Below are 19,121 nucleotides of genomic sequence, written 5' to 3' on the forward strand. Positions count from 1 at the left end.
ACAAGGCGGAAGTTGGGAACAGTAGACCCGACTTATCTTATTGGGCCTAATCGGCCCATAAAAGAAGTTTTGGAGCCCAATAATCCCAATTTTCTATTAAGTTATTAACAGAATTGAAAAACTTTTGTTTATAAAGATATTTAAGTAATTTGAAGATAGTTTGTTTTAGACTGTTCATTTGCCGGAGCGAGAAGGGACGAGGAGGTCGGGAGAATGGGGCGGCTGCATCTCGTCGCTCTTGAAGGGGAGATCTACAGTTGTAAGCATTGCGAGACTCAGCTTGCCCTAGCAGGAGACATCTTCTCTCGGGTAGAACTTCGTCGATTTCCTCTTTTAATCGCATCTCTTTGGTTTTCTTGAAGCTGAAGATTGTGGAAAATTCGAGTTTTTTTAAAATATTTTTTGGGGAAGATATTGATCTTTAGAATTCATCTCTGATATATTGTTGTCTCATATGATGAGATAAATCTATTTTCTTGCTTCTTTGCGATTGATTTGTAAGTTTTCTCCGACTTTGTATCCGAATTGGGTGGGGACTTCATCATTTTCGATTTTATGATACTTTTAAGAGGTTTAGGATATCAGGTCTTTCGAATTCATCTCTGATATATGTCTGCCGAATATGATGAGATAAGTCTGTTAAGTTTTCTCGGAATTTCTGTCCGAATTGGGTGCGTAGTTCATCATTTTCGTTTTTATGATACTTTTAAGAGGTTTAGGTATGAGGTTCTTTCGAATTCATCTCGGATATATTGTTGCTGGAAACGATGAGATAAATCTATTTTTTTTCTCCTTTGCGTGTGAATTTTAAGTTTTCTTGGAAGTTCTGTCCGAATTGGATGTGGAGTTCATCATTTTCGATTCCTGCAACTTTTAATATGTTTAGGATATGAGGTTTTATGTTGCGTGTGAATTTTTCAGGTTTACGTTGTCTTTTCGCGTTTGGCAATGAAATCCTCTTCTGATAATTGCCAAATTCCCTGAGTTTGATAAATTATGAGAAAAATATTAAGAAAATACAAATGCTTATGCGGAGATTTTAGTCCACTTCCTCTGAAAATACGGAGATGAAGTAATGATCCTCAAATTCAACTAGAATGGTCGAAGCAATTCCTAATTAGATATATGTTTACAATATTTGGTCCTTCCCACTTTCTTGGAGAAATTCAATTCGTAATCGGATCCCAATCCTTGTATTTTTCTCCAATAGACTGATTCTATGGCGACATCTTAATAAGTTTTCATCATCAATTTATCGGCGAGAACATATTACGAACTAACTTTTCTTTTTAGGGTTCATTGTATGTGGCTCTTGGGAAATGCTTTCAGTAATTGAGATTTACTGTCTGACTGTCAATTTACCAATATTTTTTATCAACTTCAGTGCCTACAAAGTGTTCGTCGTAAATTATAATTTTAAAGATTTTAATACTTGACGTTCTTCCTCTATTTAGTGTCTCAAAGATCTGTTTTTTTCCTGTTTCCGTGTCCAGCTTTTTCAATGCAGCCGTGGCAAAGCCTACCTCTTCAGCAAGGTGTAAGTTATCATCTCTTTCCTGGATACGAATTTTTCATACTCGTCTTCAGCTTAAAAAGAAATAATCAAGAAGGGAAAGACCCCTAAGTTCATAATCATTCCGATTTATGTACCTCTTATTACAATTGACTTTCTTTGGGTGAATATCTTCAATTTGGGCTTGCTTTCTCTTCACTTGAGTTTACTTAATTAAGAACATTCTGACAGGTGAGTTTACGAGCAGAAACTTTGGTTATCCAAAGGTTAAACAAAGAAACTTGATGCCAATTATCAAGATGAAATGACGTAATGCTCGACTTTAGGAGAGGGAGCATGCGCCTACCTTTTGGGAGAAAATGCCCAACACCATTATAATTTTTTTTAAACTAAGAATTCCTCGTCTCAATCATCAAAAACTTTAGCTTTCAAACCATACAAACTCAGATTATTTGAAAAACTTGAACCTCTCTTTTTTTTCTTGGCTTGAACCTCTCTTTCTTTCTGTAGTTCAAAGAGCTAACGTCAACTACTTTCCTTCTATGCCCAGAACATTGACATAAGTGGCGTTTTACCATCTTCACAGAGTCAATATTTATGCGGGACGAAAAGAAGAACGGCTGATGACCACAGGAATGCACACGGTTGCTGACATATTCTGCGTCAGATGTGGTTCCATCCTGGGCTGGAAATACGTGAGCCCATATTATTAGCGTTTTTTTCTTCAATGAGATTGAAATCGACACAGATATATATGTAGATATATTTATAGAATAGATAGAGAAATAGGTAGAGAAAGAGTTAGAATAAGAGGAACCGATAGAGATACAGATAGAGATTGTGATTAAAAGCCCCCAACACTAGACATGGTCGTTCTGTTCTTTTTGTGCGAATTTGTGCGAATTGTTTGTTCTGTTCGATTTTCCGAACAGAACAAAAACAAATTCGAACAGAACATCGCACAGACCCGTGTGCGTTTCTTTTGTTCGCTTTGTGCGAATTTTGTTCTAGTTTTGTGCGAATGTGCGAATTTGTGCGCATGTGCAAATTTGGTTTGTTTTTGAAAAAAAAAGAACAAAACAAAGAACAAGGCCCTGTGCGGTTCTTTTGTGCGAATATTTTGTTTGTTTTAAACGAACAGAACAGAAGAACCATGTCTACCCAACACCCATATTCTTAGCATTTTTTTCTTCCATGCGATTGAAATCGACACAGACATCGAGATATATATAGAATAGATAGAGAAATAGGTATAGAAAGAGTCAGAATAAGAGGAACAGATGGAGATTGTGATTAAAATAGAGATAGAGATTGGTATAGAGATTGTGACTGAAAGTGAGATAATTATAGTGATATAGGTTGTGACTGAAAGTGAGATAATTATAGTGATATAGGTTGTGACTGAAAGAAAGACAGATATAGTGAGAGAGATTGTGAAGGAGATGGAGATAGAGATTGAGATATGGATTGATGAGATCAGAAATTGATGATATTTTCTTATCAGAAGACGATGTGATATTTATATCAGTAGAATCCTGATAGATGTAGAAATCCAATGGTCCGTGGAGAGTATCAAGAATATCTGAGGTAAAAATAGATTTGAGATAGAAAAATGGAAGAGTTGAGATCTCCTCCTTGAGAAAAGACTGAATGTCGTCTGCTCCCTCCTGATCTTCCTTATTCATGGTTTTCTCACAAGAACGACACAGTGATGCTACTCTTCGTTCTTTCTTTTCCTTTTTCAGTAAGTCTTGGAGAAGAAGTGTTGTGTATCAGAAATATTTAGAGATGGAGATTGTGATTGAAATCGAAAGTGAGATGTGGATGGATATGGAGATATAAATTGAGATAAAGATACCGATGGAGATGTCCAATACCGATGGTGATTTAAATTGATGTATAGATATCTATAAAAATAGAGGTAGAGATGGGGATATGAATAGAGACAGAGATTGTGATTGATGGGGATATGAATAGAGATAGAGATTGTGATTGAAATCGATATAGAGATGTAGATAGAAATCAAAGTTGTGATTGAAATCGAGAGAGAGAGATAGAGATTGTGACTGCAATGGAGATTGTTGTCTGGATTAGGAAAAAATTTGCGATTCATATTGGGAGAGATATTAAGATTGAGAATGAGATAGAGATGGTGATATAGAATCAACGTGGAGAATTGACATTGACATCCAGATAGGGATAAAGAAAGAGATGGAGATAGAAATGGCAATGGCGATGGAGTAAGAGATAGAGATAGAGATACATATTGAGAAGGATTTATATTAATATATACTGTTTATATCCACTGATTTGCCGTCTCTCGCAGGAGACATCACACGTGGTGAACCAGAGATACAAAGAAGGGATGTTCATATTGGAAAGGTGAGCAGGGTCAACCGAGGTTTATTCTCTTCTCTCTTCTCTCTCATGGTTTTCTCCCTCTAAGTCAACGGTCAACGGTTAAACTGGATCTCTGCCAGGGTCAAAGTCTGTGGCCCTGATGGGAGTCATTGCTGCGAGAGCGAAGACAGCTTCCACGAGGAGGAAGAGGACGAGGATGAGGAGGCCGACGACTCGCCGAACTTGTCCTGAATTGGACATCATTTTTTCATGAAATCTGGCACGTCACCGCTGCGTGTAGAGATGAAGGATTGGGACGAGATTACGGTGTGCCCAGTTTTGTAGATAGTTCTCATCTTCCCCCCTGTTTATATCTTCATTTTTCACATTTTGTTGATTCTAAAACATGAAATTTATGTCATACTAACTCTTCCTCTCCTTCTATATCCTATGATTATTTACAGAGAGGGAAATAGAGAACAACAAGGAAATTTAGATAAAGATCTCGCAATAGCGCGACAATTACGGAGAACGGGGATCGAGTAAAGCAGTAATATTCAGTTTGTTCTACACATATATTGAAAGGCTGTTTATAGAATTTTATATCCTGAATTGAGAAATATTTTATAATATTCAATTCTACTCATATTTCATCAGGATTTAAAAGTAGGATTGTGTCATTAACCAGGGGTAAGAGGCTGTTATACCAGAGAGAGAGAAAATGTGTTATTAATCTAATATTTTAAATCCTGGTGAAATACTCAACCTTTTACTGAAAAAAATATCAAGGGATACACTGTTGGGTCCATTATCCATTTTCTCTTCTACATAACTCAGCTAACCTCAAAAAAGAAAAAAAAAATGAGGAATTTAATGTTTTATTCAAAGAAAGGTGCAGTATAAAGAGGTAAAAAACCTTTTTTTCAACAAAAAAAGACGGTATAAAACCTGTTGAGTTTTTGTTTCCACTGGAGATAAGACTATTTGAGCAGCGATCTTGTCAGATGTTGTCTCGCCATTGCTAGAGCTTGGCTTATTGTCTGTTATCATAATAGAAGTTGATATCAATGATCGTTACCTGGAGATAATCTAGAATTAAGCCTATGATAAATAGCATACCTGGTCAGATAGATATGAACTGCCATCCGAAGTATCACCTTTGACCTTTTCAGCCACTGCATTCCCATCAGTCTCCAAAATAATCCTGTAAAATATTTTTTCTCAAATGGGTTTTTTTTTTTGAACTATAACAAGGGATGAACATCCGACGAATCGGTGAACATCCCAAATTTTTCACCTAATTTTTTTTTTCTCAAATGGGTTTGAAGGTTATCCGAATAGTATACGATCATTGAACGATATAACTCTCTGAGTTTGTCGGACAATAAATTCAGATGGAATCGACAGTCCGATGGGCCAATTAGATCAGACGATGGATTGAAATCTTGATAGATCTATGTAATATTCGATCTAGATGGATAAAAAATATCAAATCACTTTGATCGATAATGATCATGCCGGTCTCTGGCCGGGTCTTCTGAGTTCCAGATAAAAAAATCATAGATTTTTGGCTTGAGCTTAAAAAATAAATAATGCTGTCGACAGGAATTATCATACCCCCCATCGACAATTTCGTCTAGACAGAGCAGAATGAGGTCCAGATTTTCTTGGGCAGTCTTCTTTTCGACGTTGTTTCTGCAGATTCGATCAAGACCGGTGAATGTACAAACTTTTCCAAGAAAATTTGGTTGGATTTGAGTTTTATTTTAAGAGAATGAGAAGAAAGGAAAGCAAGAGAAAAACCTGAGAAGAATTCCAATGGCATCAACGAATCCCTGAAGAACTGCGTCAAGGATGAGCTCGTTCTCTTCGTCACCGCCAGTAACAAAAAAATGGAGATCCTCAATGAACTTGTAGATGATCACGTAACCGTCAATTATGGTCACCTCCGCTGGGTACAAAAATGCATAATTTTGAGTCAAAATAACAAAAAATATGAAGTTTATGAAAAGATAGAAGATCTATTTTGATATATTTGATTGAAGATCTTTTAGCGTGGAATTAAGGAAAAAAACACTAAAAATATATCTGATTCACAAATGATAAGCTGTTAATAATTTTCTGATCTTTTATGTATTGTATCTCGGCTATTGCATTCTCTTTGCTTTTGCAGAAGCTCAGATAACGGCTTAAGTTGAAAAGACTGACATTTGACAAAACAAATCCAAATGAATTGACATTTGATTAAAAACTTTGTTTCAACAGTCAATTCTGGGCGGTATCTCACCTTCATTTCGTGCATTTGTCTTCTGAGTTTTGGTGAATATAGATTCTTCAAAGGCTAACTTTGCAGAATTAGTCGGCCAATCGTCTGCATAATATTTGGCAGCCACTCGTTTTCCCTTTGAGTCCAACAGAAAAATGTTTTTAACCCTCGGGCAGTAGTCCTGTATTCAAAAAATACACTCTTCAAACCCTGATGAATTACCATAAAACATCAAAGATGTCATAAAAATTACGAGAATGTAAAACGACAATCAATATCCTCATTCCTCCTCATCTTTTTCGAAATTGGGGCACTAGACGAGCGATAGATGAATTTTCATCCACGGACTGTTGATCTTCTATTAACTTTTCTCTTACAGATTATCTATTACTTACACATTCATTGGTGATTCCAGCGGATTTTTGAGTGTCTAGTGGCGAAAATTTAAATCATGCATACAGCCTGCGAAATTTTCTCGAAATCCACTTATAATCGATAGGTCGGCAAGAAAATTGGAAGAATTGACAGAATTTGAAGGAAAAATCAAGAAGAAGGGAAAACTCAACGATAGAAAACAACGCAAAAGCACGAATTCGACATTCATCTAACGTGATCTTACCATGAGATGGTAGAAGAAGAGAGTTTCCTTCAATAGACTCGGATTTCGAACTTCAGATCGGGAGATTACGAGTTCTTCGTCTTGCTTATGTAGACGACGCTTCGAGAAGCTGTTGAAAAACTCATATTGGTGGGCCCACCAAACGACTTTTAGCCAACGGTACGGCGTCTGCTTCTTCCACGTACCCCACTGGCCCTCGCGTTCAACCTAACCCGGGCCCACCTTGTTAAGGCCCAATTAGGCCCACCTTTCCTCCAAAGCCCATTAACTTGCTGTAACTTAACTTCACCCATGTGGTTTGGCAAATAGTGGGACCCACATTTCACTGCTAATTTCTCATTTATGGGCTCACCTAATTGGGGATCGCCAGTTGTCATCATATTACGATGACGACGATGACAGAATGGTTATAATGACATCAGCAGATGACATTGACGGGGGACTTGAGGACAATGAAATCTAGGGAGTGCATAAAAAGTCAAAGTTGACGTCAACATCAATGCATGTTAACTACGATATAATCATGATTTCATTTTTAGTTTGTCAAGGATGATGTTGATGTCATGCATCATAATTGTCAGGACACGTCTGTCCCTTGTGGTATTGCATGTGGTTACACCATGAACTTTTATATTTAGCCAATCCAGCCTCAGCTAACTCACATGGCCCATCAATTGATCGAATTTCACCCGTGTGGCAGAAGAAAATAGTAGGATCCACATTTCACCTTACCAGACTAGTACAGTATTTAATTGAATTTCGGACAAATATACTTTTACTAAAGCGATTGATAAGATTATAGGGGCATTTATGGTTATAAGATTAAGGGTTTTATGGAAAAAATTAAGTTAAGTATAATAGAAGAGGGGCACCCATGTAAGGCACCCAGGCAGCCAGAGCTGGGCGTCCTCCCCTTTTGTACTTTTCATTTTCTACTTCAACCAAGAAGAGTATCTTCATGGTGAGAAGCTATAAGAGCTTCAAAAAGAGTTTGAGAGTTCGAAGAAGAGATCCAAGAGCACCTTGATCCCATGGATCCTTATAGAAGTTGGACGCGTGAATTGCTTCAGAACACTCTCCAAGGGATAAAGTCAAGGGTGCAACAAGTTCTCCACAAGGTAAACAATTTTGATTTGTTTTCTAGACCGATTATGAATCAATTTCAACTTCTTCCGCTTAGAAAATCACATTCTAGCTTCCAATGAAGCCCCCAGCACCCAACACTTCATGTGTTGAGGTTATCTTTCCTGATCAGGCCATGGTTGGGTTTATATTTTTTTGTATTGTCATCCATAAATCACCGATTAATTTATCAAATTCTTTATTTTTTAGTAAAACTCCAAGAAGATGAAAAAAATACTCTCAACTCGAAGGAGTCAAGTGCAGTTAGTCTCAGAAATCAATTACATATAGAAACAAATGACTTCGGAAAATTATTTCAATTTGTTTTACTTTTAACCTCAATTGGTGAATAATTCAAGTGCAAACTTAAAATTAAGTGGAAAAGTCAAGTATAATGCCACATTTTTATTGACTTAATTTTATGTTATCAATACAGAGTTCAAAAAGTTAGATGCAGGGGTTTGATTTTGGGGCCAACTTAATTGCACCAACTGTTTCTAGGAAACTTTTCTCATCCTAAAGAATTAGTCCACATCTATTACATCAACATATTGACAATGTTATTAAATATTTCCTTTCCATCTTGGGGATAAGTTGAGGCCGTAACCAGTTCTATTCACCTTGTTATCTATCTATTTACTTATCTATCTTTGTTATTGACTTAATTTGATTGTACCAAAATATCAAATAGCAAAAAAAGTTTTGATGCGTGTATTTGGTTTTTGAGCCAATAATGTCAATGAGGGAGACTGGAGCGCTCACCTTAATTCCACCATCTGTTTCTAGGGAACTTTGCAAATCCTTAAGAATTGGTCCATGCCATTACGTCTACATATTGATATAATGTTAAATTACTTGAACTTTGAATCTGGGGGTTAAGTTGAGGTTTTCAATATCTTATCAACCTCGATATCTATCAATCTATATATTTTTTTGAAAGAGAACTGCGTTGATAATAAAATTTAAATCCGTGACTCTTTTTTCTAGACCATGGTTGGGATCTGATGTTTCAATAGCCACACACAGTAAATCAGTAATTCTTCCTACATCACGTTCCAATCTTAAAAATATATGCTAATTATGTTATGAAACATAGAAGGCCACAAAATGTGCATCATCTTTATTTGATTCCAGATTGGTTACTATTAGAGGCTTAGCCAGTTTTGTCCTCCATTCTTGTTTTTAAGGATGAATCTCATTGTCTCAAACTACAGAATTTAATCTATACCGATGTACATGTAATTTTAATCGCTTAAGCATCAAGTAGTACCTTTTTTGTTGATAACCACTATAATTTCCGTGAAGTCGTGTTCATCGGTCAGTTTTCATCACATTTTCCTGAGTCAGTATCAGACCAAATATAATAAAGGTTTGTAATTGGAATCACTTAAACATCAGGTAATAAGTTTAATTCTCTAACAAAAAATAAGGTTTACTCTTTTTACTATTTTTGAGTTTAATTCTCTAATAAAAAAGACTAAAGTTCTTCCACTTCTCACCCAGACATATATGTTTAAACCAAAAATGATTTCGAGAATTAATGTAGAGACAAAAACATTATTTTATAAAAGCCCTTTTAAGACTATGAATAACATTATGTACCTCTGCATTCCGTATGCAAATTCTTTCCTATGTAATTTTGTTAGAGGAAAAAGGGATGGTCATATACCTGTACAAATAACAACTCATACAAAGGGAATACTTTAAATGATGAATATTTTATAAATAAGTTAACTCTGCAATGTCATGAATCTTATGAAAATCAATTGATACCACTTCTGTGAAGGTCGATTCTTTATGTATGTGATGAAAACTTAGCCTGACATGTATTTTTTTATGATTAAACCTAATTTTGAGGCCAAAGTTGAGAAAACTGGGCACAAATTTCCCATATGAGTGCAATAAGGATCATTACACCATAAAAATACAAGTACTTACTTTACATTTAAATGGTTGACATATATGGCTCGTACGAGTTAGAAAAACTAATGTAGCATTTTTTAACCTGAAGGCATCACCTTTGAAGCATTTTTCCCTTGAGAAGTTTTGATTGCCAGTTTTCAAGTGTCTTTTGCCTTTTGTATATGTTGATAACCGTTTGCTAATTATTGCTCTGAGAATATAGACATTCAATAAAACTCTTGAAACATATCTCCCAGCATATATATTACATGTTTGTGATGTCCCTTTCTTTGGAGCAATATCGTTCGCAAAACTTCTACTGGTTCGTCAAAAGGCATCACCTTAAACTCTTAGTTCCCTTGCGTATTGCCAAATGTTGTACCAAAAATGTATGTTGTCTTTCTGTATAGGGTAATTACCAAATGTTAATTCCATCTCCAAGAATACAGAAATTTAATGCAGCTCTTTAAAGTGCTCTTCCACCGTATGTATATGATATATGTTCGGAAAATATCTTTCTCTGAGCCAAGGAGTCCACTCAACTTCCATCACCATTATTATTTTTGATGATTTATTTTTGTTTTCATTAAATATTCATCTAATTCATGTATCTCATTATTTTACAAAAATGTTCTAGTAAGTCCTTACATTAAACATTTGGATAGTTTATAATAACAAACAACATGCCAATATTAATGAAATATATAATTTAAATTTTTTTGTTTCAATTAAAAAAGATAATAAACAATTATTATTTCTGCTTAATAGATTTTATATATTTTTAGAACGGTTTTTATCATTTTTTGTATTTTATTAAAAACTTTACGTTAAATTCATAAATAATATAATTTTATAAGTACTAATATAGATTAGTTATCTATTTAAACATTTATAACGTTTAAATTTATTTTTATTTTATTTTATCTGCTTCATCAGATGTCACAATCTGTTTTGTTTGGATTGCAGCCAATGGTTGTTGTCAGCAAATCATTGGCATTGGTGAATGATTGACATCATGCATCCTCCAAAGTAGTTATTTGTTAAAACCTGCTACATAAAACATTGCACAGCCAAGATAAAAATGCCTCTTTTTTGCACTCAATCTTTCTTTCAGAAACAACTTGCCCATTTTCCTTGATTTGAAAGAAGCTCAAAAGACAGGGCTCGTAATAAATGCATTTTCCACTGTAGATACATCTGTATACATGTCATGATGTTATTTGATGATGCACAGGATGCCCCAAAATTCATTTAATTCACCCTTTTCAGGTACACATGCTATAGTAGAATGAAACACTTGGATTTTGATGCCCAACAATTATTAACGTTTTGAAAAATGATAACATGTGTTCGCATCAAATAAGTAGAACTTTATGCAAAAAGTCAGTGCTTTATGCAAAAAACAAAGGGCATGTGGTAGCATATTGGAGCTGCTAAACTCAAATTTGGAGTCAAAATGATGTCATTTTTATTTTAATTTAGTCAATAAAATTTATAAATCAATATTCGCGTAATAATTGTAGCAAGTAGTTGTGTACGGGTCATCTCCACAGGGAATGGATCTTAGGGATTTAACTATCTCTAGAGAATGATTCGGGAAACTGTCTCATGTTTTAGGCAAGAGGTAGTGATGAGATAAATGAGAGATGAGAGGATGGTACTAGTTATTTTACGAAAATGTGATGGTCAATAGGAGAAGTAGATAGGCTGACATGAATATAATAGATGGAAATTAGAATGTCAGATGTTGGGAGATGTTGGGGGAAGATGAGTAGGGGGGAAAGGTGGGAGAGTTTGTGATTGGGGGTTTTGTGCTTTTTATGGACGATAGGGCAATAAGCATGATCACCATTGATGTAGAGGATGTGTGATGGGGATGATGGATGATATATCGAAATGGAGGTGGAAAAATGCTAAGGATCTAATTAGTGGATTCGTTGAAGAAACTGTAATGTAAGGCAAGAGACAAACCTTAGATCCCTATGTTTCACCATGATCAAGGTGATATCCTGATGTAAATAAGCCTCCCCATCTGTTGACATTCTTATAGTACCCAGAACACCAAGACGCCTTGATGGATCTTCAAAAACTTCATTCTCTTTCAATCAGCCTCTCTAGGACGAAGTAAGTTCAAATATATTTTGTAAAAATATCTGGCGTTCAAGTTATAGATCCAACCATATTGACGGGTAGAGGATCGATAGAGAGAGATGAAGATGCCCTCAAATTATCAGATCGATAGACCTTCTGGATTGTCAGATATCAAGACTTGAAGTTTGGAATTCTCTTTTCTTGTCCTCAATGATTCACCTAGGTTTTAACACATCATCCTTGATCAATGGCTTCGATGTGCCATGTGTCCCTGACTCCCTGCAATATAAGACAAAATAAAATTAAAAAAGGAATCATAATATTAATTACTATAAGCGTGTGACGTGGAAGCGTGTCAATTTGTGCCAGGTCCATGATATATCTTTCATCAGCCATTAAATACTTAACACATGGGTGACACGTATACACATGAGCACCACTTTTATACTTGGATTGTCTATGTGTTGCCCACGCCCCAAAGATTGACCAGTCAAAGTGAATAAAAAAAGAAAATGTAACTATTATTTAATTCCTCTCTCGTTATTTTAAATCACATTTTATTTCAAAAAATATGGTATTTTTCTGATTCGCCAACGTAATATCAGCGTTTAAAAGAATGAACTCAGTGTTGGTCAATGATTAGCCAATATAGCATCACGATTGGCAATGCCATAATGGTACTTTTTCACAATTATTGGGCTGCCAATTCTTCAGAGAAATGCTGATTGGTCACCATTAGATTAAATCGTATGACAAATATTTAAACCCAAAAGCCTACTAATAAATTTGTATTAAATCAAATACAATGCAAAAATATAAATAAATATATTTTCCAACTTAGAGAAATCTTATCTTCGTAGATATAATGTCGAAAATAAAGGAAAATTCATATTTGAGAATAAATATTTTCTTTCAGAATAAAATCCCTAAAAATATTTTAAAATACAAAACATCAGTTTAAAAATAGATTTAATCATGTTAGGAATCATAACACGCACACACATATATATAAATTTAATGAAAATAAACTTATAAATATCTTCTTATTGACCTATTAAATATGAGTGTTCTCAAGAGCCTCATCATAAATTTGGATTTTGGCATGCAAAGTTTGGGAAATCTGATGATTTTGAGTCCAACTAGCAGTCCGTGATGAGGACAAAGGAGGAGAGAGAAAAAATTTAATGACTCAAATTGCTCCAGCTTAGAAACAAGATGTTAGTTTCATCCTCTTGTCCTCTAACCGCACATGGTCTGGGATACAATTCCCACCATATCTTTTAAAAGGCACACTTGGGTTTCATTAAAAATTAACCTTTTGATTTTCTCATAAAAAAATTTATTTGGTTGTATGATTGAGTAATGAGAGTGAAGAATTGGAGGAGTGATCTGATAAACAGTTGTGAAGAGAATGCACCACTCAGCCGATTGGGCACACGATAATGAGGTTTGTGAAATCTTTGATCTTTTTCTTACTCTTCTCTCAAGGATAACCCACATTTTCACAATCCCGTATGCCACCATCAAGTCCACCTCTTAATGATGCATAACCGCCTCCCAATAAATATATAGAATTAAATTAATATTTTTCTAAAATATTTAGTTTTTGAATTAAGTGTCAGAGATTGGGTGAAGTGAGAAAGGAAATATCATGTGAGATTATAGAACTGAGATTATAAGAATTCAGGAGGACATGGAGGTATATAGATTGAGTATTTAGATCAAGTACTTTGTTGAGATTCAGAAGAAAGAATTTAAGAAAACTGTGATATAATGTATTGAGGTTTAAGTCAAGAGATGTCTCCTCGCATAATTCTCTTTCTCTCTGTCTCTCTCTCATATATATATATATATATATATATCCCCTCTCTCTCAACTGATCATGACTCTCATACTCTCATAACATCTCTCTGTCACTATGAGTAGACTCTTACGGGATCTGCAGCCCACTTATGCTGCAGATCCAGCATCCAGTTTTTTATGTACATATTTGTATCTATCATGACCATGCTCCATCAAGACCCAGAACTCAAAAGTACTCCATCCATATTTCCATATATCTGAATCCTCATTTTCATTTTTGTCTCCCTAAAACCACTACTGACTTGGATCAACTACTCCAAATTACTCACTAGCTTTGCACCCTTTTTACTGAAGACCCAGTACTTGAAATCCCTCTTACCCACAATCTTTATGTCAACCCTAAATCAAATAACTATCGCTCCACATCTTTTTCTGCATGAGATCCCTCTCATTCTCCTCTCCATCTGTTCAGACTTGTGCAACACTGTTATACAAAAGCACTCTCACTTTCTCTCTCTTCTCTGTCCATTACAGCAGGACCCAAAATTCCCACCCCAAAAAACGCCAGCCATGCAGACTAGTAAGTCTAGCAAGCTATGACTTCTTCTGGTTGAACTTCTCCCCATTGTATTTGCTCTTCTCCTCTCCTCTCAACTTCTCCTCCGCTAATATCTCCGGCGTCGCCATCGACTCCAGAAGCGGCTTCAACGCCTAACCAGATTCCCATGATTAGATTTTGATAAATAGACGATGATGGTTTCATTTAAGATTGGATAGATGTTGATCGAATGACATCTAATGACCGGATGGGGTGATAATGATAACTAAGCCTAGGGGAGGATTAAATGGGTAAGCACCAACCCAGATGAATTTTTTATGGTTTCAGAGAATTAACGAATGATAAGTATGGTTGGAGTTGCATGGGATAGACGTATATATCGATAATAAGAGAATTAAAGCGGTGAGCGCCAACCCAGATGAACAGAGTTTACAGGAAGTGTTGACGGGTAGTCAAATTGGTGAAGATAGTGCGATTAGATGGATGATTAAAGAAGTTAACACAAGGCAAGATGATCGTAAGTCCCAGGATTTTTAGTTGGGTAAGGGTTGGATGGGATTATTGATACTTGTAATAATTTATAGGTGATTTATTTGGGCAGTCAGATGGGGTGATGATGGTGAGATTCGGTAGAGGATTAAATAAGTTAAGATGATGTATTAATCATTGGTTAGCTTCAGATAATGATTGGTCTAGTGCAAGCTTTTTCAAAGAAAACTGGTCAAAAGTTGGGGAGGGTGACAATCTTCATATCAGGGGGAGGGTTTAAGTGATTGACGCCTTCCGAGATAAAAAGAACTCACTGGAATATTTGATGGGTTAAGAGTTGGATGGGTTGATAATGATAAGATTAGAGGAAGGATTAAAGCTTACTTTCCAAACAGGGGCTAGATCGCCTCCGTTGTCAAGGAAGATTGCTCCTGCAATGGACTCCAGAATGTCTGCCAGGACCTTGGGAGCCTTTCCCAAACCAGAAGAGTTATGACCCGGATTTGAAAGCTCGCCTTCAATGTTCTTGATATAATCACTAATCTGAAATTCAAAAAAAAAAAAAAAACAGGGTTTAGGCTTTAGCATGTAATATGTACTCCAACAAGATTTTGATTTTTAGAATTTTATTGATGTACTTCAAAGAGAAGTAACGTCGTAACATCTCAGCACCCACAAGTGCCCTCCATGCTCAACAAAAAAGAATACTTAAAGATGTAAGATTTGAAGGTTTAAGCTGAGATTTCACAAGAGTGTAAGGCTTAGTAAACTTTCAGGGTTTAAGCTGGTTTTCAACGAGAGAATCAGGGTTTTCAAGTTTAGAAGTAAATCTAAGTTTCAAAAAGAATTTGTGGTTTTGGATTTTGATTTTAGGGTTTAAAAAACACACCCGGGCTTCAAGAGCGCTAGACCCATGATGAAGATGGAGATGCAGATTGTGTTTAACCGTAACACGAGCAAAGTAATTGTTGTTAACAGCTGCTGCTCTGAGGTTAGTGAGGCAGCTTGGACGGAGATCAGTGTAGGTCAAGAACAGATGGATAGTGATCAAAAAGCCAAGAACAGCATCGCCAAGAAACTCTAATCTCTCATAACATGGAAATCTAGACGAGGATTTAGATGCATGTGTCATGGCCTCCGCCAATAACCTCTTGTTCTTGAATTTTACGCTTAAAATATTCTCCAAAGCTCCCAAGTTCATCCTCCTCATCAAGCTTTGTGAAACTTTGTAGCGCTTGTTCACGTAATCAAAGCCCATCAGCTTCATTAGATGATTAGCTTCAGCTCCCCTCTCAAGCTTTCTACCTTCCGTTTCTTCATTATCATCACCAATGGCCAGAAAATTATCATTTTTTATCACAGAAGTTAGAAACTGACATAAAATCATATTGCTGACCATATTCTCCCTTATTCTTTTGAGTTTGCCTTTATTTTTATGAGGATATCTGAGAAAACAATGCCTGCAGACGACCCACTTCAGATAATATGAATTCCCCAGGAACTCCGTTCTCTCATAGCATGTCTCTGGACATGATACTGCGGATAAAGTTCTCAATATTGTCACCCAGAGTTATAATAAATCGAAGTTAATAAGATTCAATCATTAATAGAAATAAACATATGTACCACTATTTTGAATGTGTTTAATATTTGCAACGGGTAAAGGGCAGCCAATTAAGCTCCTCAGTTGAGAAGCCAGAAGTTTGCTCTCAAGCCTCTTCATAATGGAAAATCTGCAAGAAAAACGAAGATCTTATAATGGGTTATACATTTTATGAACTATTTCTTTAGAAATATTGAAAATGCAGTATAGCTATACCTTGGAGACAGCAGTTTCCTAGAACAAGGGAGACTTCTTCCTCGCAACAAAGATAGCTTCTTATGAACTACCTGCGCTCTGTAACTTACATTTTAAATAGATGGTAAATCTTCTTAGATTTTAAGCTGCTGACACGCAAGAATTACCTGCTGTGAACAAGTGTCTTTGTACTAGAAGACTTATATCCTCCCTCTTTTCTGGTAGTAAATGATCATGATGTAGAGAGTTGAAAACAATTCCACGTGTTGATAAATTAGAAGTATTTTAGCTAAATATGCCACCTCTGCCACCGTGATTGTATCCAGCAATCATAAGGACTACATAAAAAAAATAAAACTAATATCAGACCATTAGATGATGGCTGACATTTGAATGATGCAAGGATATCAAAGTGAGAAAAGATGGGAAAAGATATATATTATTATAGATGCTCAAACAGGTCCAATCACTAGATATAGATCCATCCTCAAAGATTGATCATGAAAAAATGATTCTTGCTTATAGAGGAAGAAAAAACCTTAAGGATATTTCATAAATGTTAGATAACCCCATTTGTATATATTTCCACATATCTACATCCCACCTGGAAAATTTAGTGGGTGTTGGATAAAATAGTTTGTCTCACTTTATGTTTTCTATTTCATGTTAAGTTCCAATCGTCTTCTCAATGCTCTCCGAAGAAAGTACAATTCAAAATTTTGACAATATATTGTCCTTGTGAAGGTAAATAAATTCTTACGAAACAAATATACATTTTGTCATTGATAGTTAAATCTATAAAGTCGTTCTCTCAGTATAATCAAATCTGTAGAGATAAGAGTTGACAAAGCTATTTCAGTTTTTCAATTTAGTGAAAATAAATGTAAAAAATTCAAGTTTATTGATAAGTTTACTTTAAAATTGTAAGAATTTAGGTAAAATATGTCTATATATTTGAGCTCGCTGTCCAAAGAAGTTTTATATTCTTAAACATGGAAACACTGATCACTTATTCCAACCCTTTACGTTGAATTGTGCTCTACTAATAATATCATATGTCTGGGACTCGTTAGGCCCATGTACTGGTCTATTTGGTAACTCCAGAATCCCAATACCTCTGTATTATACCATTTAATTAATAAACTATATCCAATATATAGATCAAGCATCACATATTATTTATGGGTTGAATCTTCAACACATGAGGTGCCAAGCTATATTGTCTGTTGTAGAAGGTGGACATGAGTTCATCGACTCTTGCATGAAACCTTTTTGTGTCATACCTTGGATATTAGTCTTTTAAAAATATAGCTTGGCACCTAGAATGATTTAAAACTCCTAGAATGATTTAGGATATTTTTAACTTTAAAACTCCAATCAGTCATCCTCGTAAGGGTTGATTTATTGGAAAATAATCAGAGAACGCTTTCTCTAATATTTCCACTACCTTGGACAGGGGCTTCATCACATTGTTCATTGAGATGTATCCTCTTATACCGACGACTGAAACTACTAGCTTGGCGGTAAAATCACCTTCATGGACTTTTTGATGCATTGGGTAAGCCTATTTGAACCCTATGATCAAGATGTGTAGGATCATAGTAAAAAAATCACCTTCCATTCATAATATGTATTGTTGTGTCGCAACCAAGACAACTTACACAGCTGTGACTTGAATCAACTTGGCTAATAGTTAGGGTGTCCTCATTTTGATGGCTCAGATTTTATTCCTCAAATGTGTCTCATCAATTTGAATTGAATGGGTTGATCCTGAGGGATATGCATCTTATAAACTCAATTAGTCTTTTAAAAATATTATTCCAATATTCATATAAACATTTGAGCCCAATAACTCCAAATAGATGGTTAATTCTGTTTCATATTATCAAACATATTGTGAATTCAATTTCATGTTTCTTTCTTCACATCATATTGTAGTTATTATTAAAAAGGTAATTTCATTTATTAAATGTTTTTACTCTTGATATTAAATTACTATTTTCACCTAGGGTGACTGCTAAACTCTTTCTCATCATATGCTAGATAGATATCTCTCTGACCAAAACTATATTTGGTTTTGTTCATTTGGTAAGAAGAAAAATAATTATTCAACTTTTATTCTCTATTAGTCAATACAAAACAAATTATACAAACTTATGTTGAGCTCATTATTTTACCATTCAAATGAAGTTGCTCTGATATAAATCTGAAACAACGATGGAAGGCATATTAATCTCTATTTCTGCAAATGTTATCAAAAAAATCTAAGATTTAGGCCACAGAAAGTGATTATAACTAGATTTATTTCTTCATGATTGGACTTAATGGTATTCTTGGCTCATATTATTGGTTCAGTCATGAGTTGATCCAAGTCTGTCAGAATTCAGAAAAGGTTGACCGTGTCATTTTGGGCTTGAACAATTTTAAGCATTCATCAACAAGCTAAAGCATTTCCAACCAAATAAAAATGCTTAAAACAAACCCATGCATCCAACAAATTCTCAGGTTTAATCCATAGCACAAGAAGTTCACACACATTACAGCAGGCTGTCTGCTAGGCAGCAATCAGACGGCCAAATAAATCAGGCTGTGGAGTTGATCTAATTCATCAACACATTA

The 19,121-nt window shown here is 35.2% G+C and overlaps 3 protein-coding genes across 5 annotated transcripts; 1 reads left to right on the forward strand and 2 right to left on the reverse strand.

Moving 5' to 3' along the window:
- Positions 1-148: 148 nt before the first annotated feature.
- On the forward strand, positions 149-4,297 carry LOC144714353 (protein yippee-like). Its single transcript, XM_078589076.1, has 5 exons — positions 149-309; positions 1,494-1,537; positions 2,100-2,208; positions 3,840-3,895; positions 3,994-4,297. Exons 1-5 carry the CDS (start codon positions 214-216, stop codon positions 4,103-4,105), a joined length of 417 nt encoding a protein of 138 aa, XP_078445202.1. The 5' UTR covers positions 149-213; the 3' UTR covers positions 4,106-4,297.
- LOC144714351 (coatomer subunit zeta-1-like) lies at positions 3,774-6,941 on the reverse strand. Of its 3 annotated transcripts, none has more exons than XM_078589075.1 (7): positions 6,739-6,941; positions 6,141-6,300; positions 5,657-5,804; positions 5,471-5,548; positions 4,973-5,057; positions 4,802-4,893; positions 3,774-4,101 (listed from the first exon to the last, which is right to left on the reverse strand). In XM_078589075.1, the coding sequence occupies exons 1-6, from the start codon at positions 6,739-6,741 to the stop codon at positions 4,834-4,836; spliced, it is 534 nt and encodes a 177-aa protein (XP_078445201.1). In that variant the 5' UTR covers positions 6,742-6,941; the 3' UTR covers positions 3,774-4,101; positions 4,802-4,833. The 3 variants fall into 3 exon arrangements, with proteins under 3 accessions (XP_078445201.1, XP_078445200.1, XP_078445199.1); XM_078589074.1 differs by having other exon boundaries at positions 3,774-4,144; XM_078589073.1 differs by lacking the exon at positions 3,774-4,101 and having other exon boundaries at positions 4,594-4,893.
- A 7,892-nt stretch (positions 6,942-14,833) lies between these two features.
- LOC144714228 (endoribonuclease Dicer homolog 1-like) lies at positions 14,834-16,103 on the reverse strand. Its single transcript, XM_078588922.1, has 2 exons — positions 15,594-16,103; positions 14,834-15,283 (listed from the first exon to the last, which is right to left on the reverse strand). The coding sequence occupies exons 1-2, from the start codon at positions 16,101-16,103 to the stop codon at positions 15,035-15,037; spliced, it is 759 nt and encodes a 252-aa protein (XP_078445048.1). The 3' UTR covers positions 14,834-15,034.
- Positions 16,104-19,121: the final 3,018 nt, after the last annotated feature.

The sequence above is a fragment of the Wolffia australiana genome, chromosome 17, assembly GCF_029677425.1.
Source record: "Wolffia australiana isolate 7733 chromosome 17, ASM2967742v1".
Lineage (NCBI taxonomy): Eukaryota > Viridiplantae > Streptophyta > Magnoliopsida > Alismatales > Araceae > Wolffia > Wolffia australiana.

Excerpts from the sequence above, each read along its gene's own strand:
- LOC144714353 (XM_078589076.1), top strand. The coding sequence starts at position 214 with ATGGGGCGGCTGCATCTCGTCGCTCTTGAAGGGGAGATCTACAGTTGT. Across the intron at positions 1,538-2,099 it reads GCCTACCTCTTCAGCAAGGT|AGTCAATATTTATGCGGGAC; the intron begins GTAAGTTATCAT and ends CCATCTTCACAG. Across the intron at positions 3,896-3,993 it reads GGGATGTTCATATTGGAAAG|GGTCAAAGTCTGTGGCCCTG; the intron begins GTGAGCAGGGTC and ends GATCTCTGCCAG.
- LOC144714351 (XM_078589075.1), bottom strand. Across the intron at positions 5,805-6,140 it reads GACAAATGCACGAAATGAAG|CGGAGGTGACCATAATTGAC; the intron begins GTGAGATACCGC and ends TTTTGTACCCAG. Across the intron at positions 5,058-5,470 it reads GACGAAATTGTCGATGGGGG|GATTATTTTGGAGACTGATG; the intron begins GTATGATAATTC and ends AATATTTTACAG.
- LOC144714228 (XM_078588922.1), bottom strand. The coding sequence starts at position 16,103 with ATGGTCAGCAATATGATTTTATGTCAGTTTCTAACTTCTGTGATAAAA. Across the intron at positions 15,284-15,593 it reads CTAGCGCTCTTGAAGCCCGG|CCTAAACCCTGTTTTTTTTT; the intron begins GTGTGTTTTTTA and ends TACATGCTAAAG.